Source organism: Chelonoidis abingdonii, chromosome 1, assembly GCF_003597395.2.
Source record: "Chelonoidis abingdonii isolate Lonesome George chromosome 1, CheloAbing_2.0, whole genome shotgun sequence".
Taxonomy (NCBI): domain Eukaryota; kingdom Metazoa; phylum Chordata; order Testudines; family Testudinidae; genus Chelonoidis; species Chelonoidis abingdonii.
In genome coordinates, this window is record NC_133769.1 from 273054107 (window position 1) to 273067443 (window position 13337).

A 13337-nucleotide genomic window follows, 5' to 3' on the forward strand; every position below is an offset into this window, starting at 1 on the left:
CACCACCCTCCCCAAAACACTCACTGGCATTTTATTCCAATACCGGAGATAAAAGAATATGATCATTCATTAACATGGAGTTGGCATTTCCTGGCAGAATCTCATGTTTTTAGCATAAGTATTATAATCTCTGGAGTTAGTTTTACAGGAATAGAAAGAAATGCATGAATATACACACCTGTGCAAAAAGGACGATAGCTCTCCCCACCAAACTGTGCCATAACTCCAACACCATAGGCAGCTGCTTGCCTAACCTCTGGGCTGTTGTCACATATTGACTGTAGCATTGGCCTCAGGAAGTATTCAGCATATTTGAAGGAGGATGGGCTGCAGTGCTCTACGATGTCATCAAAAATGCATAACCCCCACTGTCTGTCTGGCCATGGCCTATGTGGACACTACATAAAAAAAATTAATTTTCTAAGCCACCTCAGAACGTAACTGTTAATCAACTGACATGACGCACACAAAAAGATGAATGATATCAAAATCAAATGTTTTTAATTGTGGAATTTAAGCTCCATTTCAAGTGCTACATGTGACCACCTGAATTTAATCTTTACAGAGGAATTTGTTCCTCTAATGACACTGATTGCAACACCACAAAGAGAAAATCAAAAGGTAACTTTTGCTGTTTGAAGAGAGCAGTTAGACCAACCGTCTCCAAACTTTTTATGCCCAAGATCACTTCTTGAATCGAAGGGCAACCCAGGATCTACCCCATCACTTCCCCAAAGCCCTGTCCCACACACTCCATTCCCCCTTTCCTCGTGTTCTCCCCTACCATCACTCACTTTCACAGGGGTGGGGTTTGGGACTGGATGCGGGCTCTGAACTGGGGGGTTCACAGTATGGTGGGCTCTGGGCTGAGCCTGGGGCAGGAGTGCAGGAGGGGGTGAGGGGTGCAAGCTCTAGGATGGAGTTTGGGTGCAGGAGTGGGCTCCAGGCTGGGGCAGAGCGTTGGGGGTACAGGAGGGGGCTTGGGGTGCTGGAGGGAGTTCAGGATGCAGGAGTGGGCATGGGGTGCTGGCTCCAGGAGGGGGCTCAGGGCTGAGAGTTGGTGCAGCCTCCCACCAGGCAGCATTTACCTCCGGCAGCTCTCGGTCGGTGGCCGGCACAGCGAGGCTAAGACAGGCTCCCTGCTTACCCTAGCTGCACACCACTCCCGGAAGGGGCCAGCGTGTCCCTGCAGAGGTGGGAGGGGCAGGGGCACATGGCTCATGCTCTGCCCCTTTCTGCAAGCACCACCCCTGCAGCTCTCCCGGCTGCAGGGGTGGTATTTGCAGGCAGGACCAGCATGCAGAGGGAGACCCCTGCCCCGCCCCCGAACTGGCTGCTTCCAGGAGCAGCATGGGGCCAGGGGAGGGAGTCTGCTTTAGCAACACCCATGCTTCACCACTGGAGATCATGATCGACTGGGAGATCCTCTAGGATTGACCAGTCTATGGCCATCAATCGGTTGTTGACCACTGAGTTAGACTAATAAATGAAATCAGAGGACTATATGTTGAATATAGAAGTTTTATACCCTCCTCATCTCATGCCTAACTATTCCCACTAACCCTCCTCCTCATTCTTTTTTGGGTCTTGTTCCATTAAAGTTCCTTCTACCTGGTGCACTTCCTCTTTCAAATCTCTCTCCAAAATACTTCTGGGAAGCCTCAGCAATAATCTAGGACAGAAGGGTTAGTGAAAAAGAAACAAATGCACTGCTGTATGATAAAGAACCAGGTGACAAATTTGTTTGATTGTATTTGTCTAGACTATAAATTTCTTGGGGGAGAGCATGCCTATGTTTTGTACAACAAGGCATTCAGTGCTCTAAAAATAATTTGCCATGCCAGCATGAGATCTTATCCATGTACCATAACAAATCAGATTTAAATGGAAAGAATCCAAGATACTTACAATTAAATTGACAATTAGTGGTAGCAGTTGTTCAAACCATAGCAACACCTTCTCCTGGTAGCTGCTGAATATTGAGTGCAAGATATCTGACACTTTAGTCAGAATATAAACATCACTGTCATCCTAAGAAAAAATAGCAGTAATATCAGAAGTATCCTTTCTGATCAGCAATCTCAGAAGACAAACTATACCAAATATTAAGACTTCTGAATTTTGAACTAAAGCAATTTAAATTAGACACTTTCTGATAACTAGACACAAATAATTCAGAAAGATTTATACCACTATCCAGTGACAGAACTATTTCACCTTGGTTCCCAACTATATTACGTCAGAAGGATTTGTTTCAGAAGTGAGAGAGTAACAATGCACTATCAGAAGTGTAAAAACAAAACATTTTACTATGACATCAGCCACTTTGCCCCATGGAATCAAATCTGGCTGTTTCCCTATGCAACCCCCTTAGATGAGGACCTTTCCTATAGCTTCCTGATGCCTCAGTCTTTACACTGACATCATTTATATTATAGCCTGTTTTCTAATCTGAGCTCTTCCTTCCTTCTGCTACTACAATCTGGACAATTTGAATCCTCTTATTCTCTATTATTGTCCCCCTGCATAGTGCATCTTTACCCTCCAAAATTACAGTGAATTAAAAGGCTTAATCCTGCAGATTTTCTCTCTCTCTCACACACACACACACACACACACACACACCTCCTACCAACTTAAATGGGACTTGTGAGGATTGAAGAACTGGTCCTAGCAAGATCCCCTCTGACTCCTTTTGGGAGTTTTATCACTCTCAGTGTGGTTGCTTTAATCAGTGCTCCACTCCTATTCTACACATTACAGCCATAGCAACAGACAGAAAGCAAAATGTCAACTGCGTCTAGCTTCTGATGCCACACTACTAGCATGCCAATATTTTCACATCTCACAGAGCGTGACAAGCTGTCCTGCAGTAGAAAGTGGAGACTGCAACTTCAGGCCACTTCTACACTGTCATGAAGTAACCAAAGTCCAAAATAAACTTTGGTATGCACACTCACCCATGTTACTTTAAAAATTTTATTTTTAAAATCACTATGAAATAAACTATCTTGTACAGTAAATGAAGTTCTTGGAGATGTGCCCCACTAAGGAGGCTCTGCTTCAGGACATGTGTGTACCCATGAACTCTTGACTGGAATTTTTCTAGTGTTCATACATATTTTCTAGATATGCTTGTGCTCGGATATAAGGGGATGAGACCCTCAGTTGCTCCAGTTCCATCTCAATCACAAAAGTCCAGCGAGAAGACTGATGTAGAAGGGAAGGAGGGCAGCTACTGGAGCTCCCATAGGAACACATCTCAAAGAATTCCACTTTCTGTACCACGTAAGTTACCTCTCCTTCAAGTAGTGTTCCACTTCAACAGACTCCCAAGCAGTACCCTCAATTACACAGGAGATGGACTCAGTATAAACCATAAAACAGCATCACCAAAAGTCGTATCAGCTCTGGAAGCAGGCATGAGAGCACAGTGCTGAGAAAACATGTGCACTGAAGGCTAGAAGGACTGCCCTGCAGATGTCTGAGATAGGTAGGTTTTTCAGAAAGGCCACAGTTAGGCTGAGCCCTGGTGGAGTGGAATCATGCTAGAAGGGGAAGATGCTTCCTAATCTGTTCATGAAGCATCCTAAACACTGTCTGAATGGGTTTTGGGTGGAGAATGGGTGCCCTATCATTAGTTGTGCAATTGAGAGAAAAAGCCATGGGGAAGCCCTGAAGTGCTTAGTTCTGCTGAGGTAAAGATGGCGCTCTTCTTACATCTAGTGTTTACAGCCTCACTTCCCTCAAAGAAACTTGGGAATCTCCTGATTAATGTGGAAACCTAAAGAAACTTGAAGTAGGAAGCGAGAGTGTGGACATAGCGCCACTGCTTAGCAACAGAATATAGCATGTGGTGGATCAACCATCAGCTATCCCAGCTCCCCTAACCACCCCGCTGAGGTAGCTGCTATAAAGAACACAGTGTGGAGGGCCACAAGGAGGAAACAGCTCCCCACAGGTTCAAATGGGGGTTTCCTCAGCACATTAAGGACTAAGTTGAGCTCCCATGGTGGAATAGATTTCTTAATAAGAGGAAAAGTGTAGAACAGGCCCCTAATGAACCTTGTAGTGTTTGGGTGGCTATAGAATAAAAATCCCTCAATGAGTGTAGGTGTGGGAGAGAGAAGCTGATGGCAGCCACATGAACTTAAACTGAACTCAACAATAATTCTGTGATTTTTAAATTTAGCAGATAACTGCAAATATCAGACAAAAATTCGAAAGGAAGTATGGACCAGGGGCTGCACCAAGCCTGACTGTTTCCACTTCTGTAGATAATAATTTTCCTTTGTAATGGGTTTTCTAAGTACTCTTTGTATCTCTAGGGCAAAGCTTTGTTCTACACCAAAGAATCATTTAATAATCATGTCTTGAGATGAAGCACTGAGAGATTGGGGCAGGAGATGGATCTTGATGCTTGAGTGAGACAATCCATTGTCAGGAGAAGGGGATCCTCTGTCAAGACATATGAATCAACTCTGGGAACCATACCTATATCCTGGCCATGATAATGTTATGATGGCTTCTGTTTCAACTTATTCAGGACCTTGAGCAGTAATGACTTTGGGGACAAGCGTATAGCAATATATGAAGCCAAAGGATGACTACAATGTCACATCGAATTGGGGCTTTGCCTTCCCCTTAAACAGTTGTCTGCACATCACTTGGGATGCTGATACAAAGATTTATCTCCAGATGACCCCAGGTATGACATCTTTCAGAATACCTCGTTGTTTAGCTCCCACTTGTAATAGAGGTAGAAATGCCTGCTGAGGGAATCTGCCACTATTCTGAAGTCCTGGTAGTGAAACTGATGAGATCTGTAGGTGGTGTGATATGGATTCAGCACCGAAGGGCTGTTATCTTGCTCCTCCTTGACGACGGACATAATATACTACTTTGCTATCCAGAATTATTCTGATCGAGTGCCCTTGATGTTGAGTAGAAGAGTAATGGACCTCTTTGAGCTCTAATATGTTGATATGCAGGATCTCCTTCTGCTGATTCCATTTGCCAAGCTGTGAAGTCATGAAGTGCATAACCCAGCCCAGCAGGAAGGCACCTGTAGGGATGATCCTTGTGGATGGAGGTTGTGAGAACATAACTCCATGCATACTTTTTGGGGATCTTTTAGCCAATTAAGAGAATGAAGGACCTGAGGTATGGACACAGTCTTGAGTAGACTGCTTTTTTGGAGGATGTTGATATTTCTCAGCCAGGCTTGAAGACACCGAGAGTGTAATCTTGCTAAGTGGAAGATGTGGATTAAGTTTTCCTGGGGTCCTGGGCCAGAGCAAGTGCGCTGGAGGGGGTGAAATAGTCGGTCCTCCCCACTCTTTCCACCTTCAGTCCCATACCCATTCTGCACCTTCTCCGGGACCCATGCCTGTTCACCCACAGTCCCCCTGTTGCACCCCCTGCCACTGCAACTCTCCATAACCCATTTGCTTCTTTCTGCACCCTCCTCCCCTAGCTGCAGCTCCAAGAACAGACCAGCTTTGTCCCTGCACCTGGGGCTGCAGCAGGAAGTGAGAGCTCCCCCAGTCACATGGCCACAGTTGAGGTCTAGGTGCTGGGGCTTCCCCTGCGCTTCTGCAGGGGACCAGGTCGGAGCACTGGGGCTTCTCCTGCCCTGCGGTTTCTGCCAGGGACAGGGTCAGAGGATGCTGGGGGCTTCTGCTGCCCAGCAGAGAATTTTGGGGGGACCCCTGGGCACAGGCTAGTGGCTAATCTGCCACTGCTAAGTGGATCACAAATGTACAGGTTGCTATATGGTCCAGGAATTGAAGGCAAGCCCTTGCTATTGTTTGTGGGTTCTGTTGTAATGTCAAAATGAGGCTGAACTTCATGGCGGCATTGAGTGAAGTTTGGAAAAAATGTTTGATTGTCTGGCCTTCCATTAGGAGGGCTTGAAATTGTTTCCCCTGTAGCATGTGTTCAATAAAAGATGTACTCTTTGAATAACTTGTAAAATAGTATTTTGCCATCAGGGCTTGGTAATTGACAATTCTGAATTGCAAAGAGGCCAAGGAGTACCTTTTACAATTCAGAATGTCCAGCCATTTCAGCTCAACAGATAGTGTTGAACAGGACCAATGTTGCCTATTTTGTTCGTCAATGGCCTCAACCACTAGAGAGAGTTGAGTATAGGATGAGAAAAAAATTCTCCAAACCTTTGGGCGCTATATAGTGTGTCAGCTCATTTATACATGTGTGGCAAATTCTAGCTACCATGCCACCTCATACAGGCTGGGCCAGCAGAGCATCATTGATGGGCAAAGTGATTTTGCTCCGAGATATATGCAGAACGTTCTTGTATCTCCTCAAACTGAATGTGTAAGTTCTCTGCTATTTGTTTTATATGGTTTTGAAAGGCCTTGAAATTATCAGCTTAAGATGGTGAGAGATACATAACAGTCTCATCTAGTGAGGAAGAGGATTTATGGGAAGGTGATATTTCTGCTTCTTCAGCTGGCTCTTGCTCCTCCGTAAGTTCCTCCTACGGAGCAGGACCTGAGGATGTCAGTTGTTGCTCTTGGCATGCTCTCTTATAAGAAGGGACCCTGTAGAGCTGATCACCATAAGGGGCCCTTGGGTTCCAATAACCCAACTCTCATGGGGCACAAGGAAAGGGCAGAACCACAAAGTTGCTGGGTGTAATTTCTTCCTTGGGGTGCACCTTAAGGGAGGGAGGCTAGAACAGAAAGGTGGAGTAACCTTGGAAACCTCTGAATCAGATGAAGTGCCCACCGCAGTGCCCATCAGAGGGGCAAGTGGTACTGGTACCAGCAGTTTGTCAACTGGAAAGGGTCTGGTTACTGCATCTGGAGGCCAAGACTCAACTGGACAGCAAGACTGTACTGGAGGATGGGGGTACCAGCTGAAAGTCCCTCTCAGTACCCTCAAATTGTGTTAGGCCATTGACTGTGTTGGTACTAGAGGATGGGTTACTGTAGATGGCAGGACTGGAGGGTAAGTTGACTCCAGAATATAAAGTTGGTACCAGAGAGAATTCTTTCAGTATCCCTCAGTAAAACCAATTTGAGTTCTTCCCAGATCTGAAGGTTCTCATGGAAAAGGAGCCAGGATGGCACCAGAGGAGCTGGAGAATGACTCTTGGGACACAGAATATAGTGCGGTACAGGCGAGGGTACTGAAGTGCAATCCACAGTCCCATCTCAGCTGGGTACATAAGACTGTATCAACAACAGTTTCAGCTCCGCTTTAAAATCCATTTGCTTTGAAGGTACAGAGTCCAGCGCTGACACCACTCTAGATTGTTTACCAATGGCTTCTCAGTATGCAGTGTGGTCTTTTTAGCTGATGCTGCAGTCTTGTGACCGGAGTGGGTAAGAGCCTCACCAATTCCTGTGCCAGGATATGAAGAGGACTCAGATCAAGACTTTTCCTTGCTCTTATCCTGCTCTGTAAAATGAGGTCTCTTTTTTTCTGGAGTCTGGATGGTTCTGAAGGACCCCAAGGTTTGCTTACCATAGCAACTGTGATGTACCAGGCCGCTCTGAACAACCAGATCCAATGTATAAGGTGGTGATTTGGACCCCAGGGTCTCAGAGATGCTCCATCAACAGGAGTTTTAGCCTGATCTACTCAGGAGTTAAAAGCAGATCAAAAAAGTTGGAGATCGTACATTTGGCAGGGATACAAGTCTCTCTCAGGCAGTGGAGACATACTGAATGCCTATCACTCCAAGGAAAGTGCCTATAGCAGGCAGGCAGAGTTTGAAGCCTGAGATCTTGGGCATAACCCAGGGGTTCTCAAACTGTGGGTCAGGAACCCATTTTAATGGGTCACCGGGGCTCGTGTTAGACTTACTGGGGCCCAGGGCCGAGGCCAAAGCCCAAAGCCCATTCACCAGAGCCCAAAGATATCTATGTTGCAGGTGTGGACCCAGGGATCAAAAGAGTATGGGCATGCGCACATCCTGAAGTAGAATAAGCATAGGGACACTATTCAAAGAAGTTAGCGCACTTAGTAAGATTACTCTATTTAAGTCATTCCTCTTTAGAATTTCTCATGACAAGTTCATCGGAACAATTTTAAGTCAGGTTATTTTTCTTGGTAAAAAGAAAAGAAGTGTTCTATATATTTTGAAATGACAGATGTATAGCAGTAACTCGTAGTAAACATAACTCGCATTTTCTTTCCAATGAATTTCAGTAGCTATGAAAATATAGCAACGTTCAATGTTAAAATATTTCCCTTACAGAGTTCATACATCACAGAATGATTATGTACAGTAACTGATTTTTCTCAAGATAACCATGTATGTCCATTCATATTCTTGGGAGAAGTGCATCTCTGGCACATGATTTTGGAAACTTCTATCAATGTCTAATATGACCACTTGTATCCCATTGTTTAGTTGTGAGAATTTAAGAGGGGTCATGGACCCCAATCACACTCAGTTCCTTCAATTAACTGAATAGTCCGAACCAGTGAAACTAGTTGGAATGGGCTGAGGTGTGTGGATCCATATGGACAAACCCTAATGACTGATTTTTGGAGAAAGTCACCACTTTTTCGCCTCAGAGAATTGCCCATAGGGCTTCCCAGTTCTGGAAATTAACAAGCAGTTGTGACCTTCAGGTGGTGCGTGAGAAGTTAGTAGCTAAAGCCACTCCAGGACTGTTCTCAAACGGGGCATAGATCTAGGAGAACAAATTGAGAAAATAAGGCTTTCATAAATGTGTCTGAAGCGTCAAGTAAGAATCGTTCATTTTTTGATACAGACATTGTAAAGGAGCATTTTGGAAACTTAAAACTGATGTGCCCCTAAGCTCAAAACAGTGGATCTATGAGCATTAGTATAATTAATTTATTGGTCCTGGGGTAACACCTCTGAGTCCCAATCATGCACTAGGATCTTACTGTGCTAGGCACCGTAGAAACAGAACAAAGACTATATTCATACACTGGAGGGAGAATCCAGAACAAGCTTTGTAACCATAAGATGAATGAAAATTCATGATCCATGCTTTGAAAAGGTGAAAAGCTGAACCGGCAGCTAGATGAACAGTGAACTCAGTGCAAGTTTTGACTATTAAGTACTCAAAAATTAGAAAGAATGGAGGACCACCTCTAGTCTATTCTTTTCTAACAAAGTAGAATTTTTCCACGACTTCATTCAAAGACGTTTTCCATGCAGAATGTTTCCTGCTTTCCAATATAACCTTTTGGACTCCTCTGCAGAGTTCCCAATCTAGTGCCCAAATAACCCAGAAGCTAAACCAGGGTGGGAAGACTTTTTGGTCTGAGGGCTGCATCAGGTTTTCAAAATCGTATGGAGGACCAGTTAGCGGAGGCTGTGCCTCCTCAAACAGCCAGGCATGGCCCAGCCCCAGCCCCTATCTAACCCCCCCGTTCCCGGTCTCCTGACAGCCCCTGGAGCCCCCACCCCTGACTGCCCCCCACCACCGCATCCAACCCCTCCTCTCATTCCCAACTGCCCCCCCAGGACCCATTCCCCATCCAACCACCCCTTCTCCATGTCCCCCGACCGCCTCCGGAACCCCTGCCCCCGACTGCCCCCTGGTGCCCCATCCACCCCTCCTCTCATTCCTGACTGCCCCCCCCGGACTCCTGCCCCAATTCAACCCCCTTGTTCCAAATTCTCTGACCACCCTGACCCCTATAGACACCCCCATCCCCTGACCATTACCCGACCCCCCTCTGCCCTCTATCCAACCCCCCCGTTCCTGGCCCCTTTACTGTGCTGCCTAAATAGTTAGACGTTTCCTTCCCAGTACTTTCAGGTTCTACAGTCTCCACCCAGGGACTGATGACAGCTAACAATCATCAGCAACACATATGACGACACTGAAGGAGGCAAATGGCTTGCAGCCTGCCTGACTCATCCTGTTGCTTGGGTTAGCAACACCACACAGGCTCAAAAGGCACAAAGATGAAAAGCAGGACAATTGGACTGAACTTTGGATAATACTTGGAATAGAACGATTGAAAAAAGTATTAAAAAGCAATTTTATTTAGAAGAGAAAACTCTTCAAAAGAGGAAATAAGTAAGGAAAAGCTCTGCTCTAAACCTGTTCCATCAGCAGTTAGGATATATCTTCAAGTTCTAGCACATGCTGTAGCACCAATGGACAATGCTTGTTAGAAATTCCTAAGGAAACATGTCAAAGATGCACTTCCTCCAATACTGCGGATACATGTGGGCAAGTTTCAAAGGATTTGGTGGTGTTTGTTTCAACTCAGCAGCATGTCACTGTGGTGTAATGTCTGTCTCCACATAGCTGCTGCTCTGTGGAATTTGAAAGTGTCTAAATTTTTATTTTTTTTTAAAAACAAACAAAAAAAGAAATAACTTACTTCATCTTGTAATGACTCTTCAACTTGTTCATCATAGTCTTCATCTTGTCTTTTCACTAAATGAAAAGGAATAAGTGCAAACTATAAGGTTTAGATGTTTTCACTAGGACCCACTCCTGCAAAAGCACAGGAACAGTTGACAAAATGTAGTAATGGATAAAAGAGGACTCCAGAAACAGTTGCAGGGTGAAGCACTCAAGACCTTCTGTCAGAGTGCCTGAAGGAGACATTGGGCAAGTAAGGAAAATGCACTGAACTGGTTAGGAGTAAGTATGTGAGGGAGCATGGGAGAAGGGCAACCTTGGTCTGGGAAAAGCAAGTAGACCAGAAAAGTAGGGAAGAGGGATACCAAAAACAGTCATTGCTGTAGGACTGGGAGGTTGTCGCAGATTTAAGGCCAAAAGGGACAATTCTTATCTAGTGACTGTCTTAGAATTTCATCTAGTGATTTCTACATCAACTTCTGATTGAGCTACAACATTTTTTGGAAAATATTTCAAATGATGGAGAATACATCCTTTGGTAAGCTGTTTCAAAGGTCAATTACTAGTTACAGTTTGCACCTCATGTCTAATCTGAATGTATCTAGTTTCAGCTTACCGGATCTCAAGGTGAGGAAACTCAGGAGAGGATAACTGAAGAAGCAGTCAATACGAGATGTTGAGAATCTTTGCTTTAGAGAGCTATCTTTAGTGCAAATTATGAAACTTATTCTAATACACACAGAAGGTAGCACTAACTTACCCTGTCTTAACTCTTGATTTTTAAAGTGCTCTTCTAGTTTTCCTTTCAGTATTCCTCCAAGTTCTTCAAAATGTTCATTGTTAAGGCATCCATCTCCCATTACCTCAATGCACTAGTGAAATACAGTATGTGCAAAATAGAAGTTTTGTAACATTAAACACTATTCAAATAGTGGCAGTGAAATTGGAACATGTTGAAAACATTGACTAGAGCTACACTTCTGCTTACCACTGACAAGAGAAAATATGAAATTTTTTTTAAAAAGTTAATTCTAGGCTTATAAAATTAAGGAACTGACATTTTACAGGTTAGATCCATATTTAAGTAAAATTGTTTAGCTTTTTTCTAGATTTGTGTCTGATATTCAGTATTAATGTTTTTAAACAAATATCTATGCAAGTGAAAAACTGTGTTCCCTAATCCAGTAAAACTATATTTATAAGATTCAATGGATATTTTCAATAATTAGCTATGAAAATAAGTCACATTAAACTAAGCTAACAAAATATATAGTCAAGTGATAGGTAACTGTTGGAAAAATCTCCTGTACTAGTCATTTAAACTTATGGTAAGCATTACATTTCCTTGACACTAAAAAAAAATATACACAAGTTTTCAATAATGACAATGGCATAAACATTTCTATGAAGGAAAAAAAGGTCACCTTTGCAAAAGAATGCATTATTTCTGAAAGTACATCTGAATCAGGTTCTGTCCCTATAGCTTTGATAAGCGCATCACACATGAAATGCCACATTTGTGAGAGATACTCTGGCCCACGAACTCTAGCACAGTCAAGGAGAAGAGGCATAGATTCTGCTGCTGCCACACGAACACGTTTGATTATTAAGGAAATACTGGATAATTGAGATCAAACTGAAGTATTTTTATGACATAAGCATCCAGAAACATACTACAAAAAAGGTACTAATTCCCATCTTAAACTATGACTAGTCACCAAGCTGAAACACTCATTTTCATAACTAACCAGGCATTTAATCAAAGAGACTTGGTGTAAAAAAGTTATGTTTGCTATATAAAAGTTTAAGATTTATAATGTAAACTAAGGTTGAAGAGCTATCTAAACATTTCCTTGGCTTCTTGATTCATGCTGCAACTAACATTTACTTATTTAATTTTCCTTTAAAGAACCAAAAAAGCCATATTTGCCAAAGGAACTGGACTAGCTTAGAAAGACAGGCATAGAACATATTTGTCATGTTAAGTGCCTGTGCTGGTACCTGTACTAATTACCTGACAGGCAACGAAGTAGTGGAGAAATACATACATTTAAATATAGCACATTTTTGCCAAAGCTAACAGCCTCCTTTAATGGCACAGTTCAAAAAAAGCTATGATCTAGAAGCACAACAGCATATGCTAATAAATATTGAGGTTGTAAAAAACTGTCCTTGCCCATTGTGGCAAGACTAGTAAACAGCTACCAAAATACTTCATTGTTGTTTTGGAAATTTCCCCACCCTATTTAATTCTTCTTCATGCTCTGAGTTATGTTATGGAGGCTTTTCATCAGATAAGAGCTGAAGGCAGACATTTAGATAGCCAGTGCTGCTTATTAGTTGGACGAATTAGCAGAGGCGAGTGCATACTGTAAGATTAGGAAGTTAAGACCCAAACTCTAATTTGCATATGTACTGAAACTAGACGCCCAAGCCGATGAACAAAAATTTAAAGAACTGGTCAAAGCAGTATTGACTGCTGGACTGACACCTTGTTTGCAATGGATCAGATTGGAGAAATTTAAACTCCTGATTTATCAATACTGAAAGTGAGGTTAGCTATAGACCAAGGGTCAGCAACCTTTGAGAAGTGGTGTGCCAAGTCTTCATTTATTCACTAATTTAAGGTTTCGCGTGCCGATAATATATTTTAACATTTTTAGAAAGTCTATAAACTAGAGGTCGGCAACCTATGGCATGCATGCCAATTTTTAATGGCACACAGCTACCTGCTGGGACTCCGCATGTCATTAAAAATCCTGCCGACGCAGCAAGCCACGGGGTCCGCGGTCCCACGTCGGAGCGCTGGCCTAGTGCAGCAAGCCGCTGGCCCCTCCCCCACCTTCCCCGAGCCCTGCTGCCACCCGCGCAGCGTTCTGGGGGCTAGGGCTGTGAGCTCCCGCGGGGCAGCGTTTGGCTCCGTGGGGAGGGAAAGACGCTTCCCGTTTACCCGGAGCCCTGCTGCCACATGCACAGCGCTCTGAGGGGCGGGGCGGGGCGGGG

At 43.8% G+C, this 13337-nt stretch overlaps 1 protein-coding gene across 1 annotated transcript in view; it reads right to left on the minus strand.

Moving 5' to 3' along the window:
- IPO5 (importin 5) overlaps window positions 1-13337 on the minus strand; it is a 115651-nt gene that overhangs the window by 57259 nt on the left and 45055 nt on the right. The window contains 5 exon segments of the mRNA XM_075064749.1: window positions 179-398; window positions 1909-2031; window positions 10351-10406; window positions 11095-11206; window positions 11759-11931. Of these exon segments, the coding sequence (XP_074920850.1) occupies window positions 179-398; window positions 1909-2031; window positions 10351-10406; window positions 11095-11206; window positions 11759-11931 (684 nt within the window).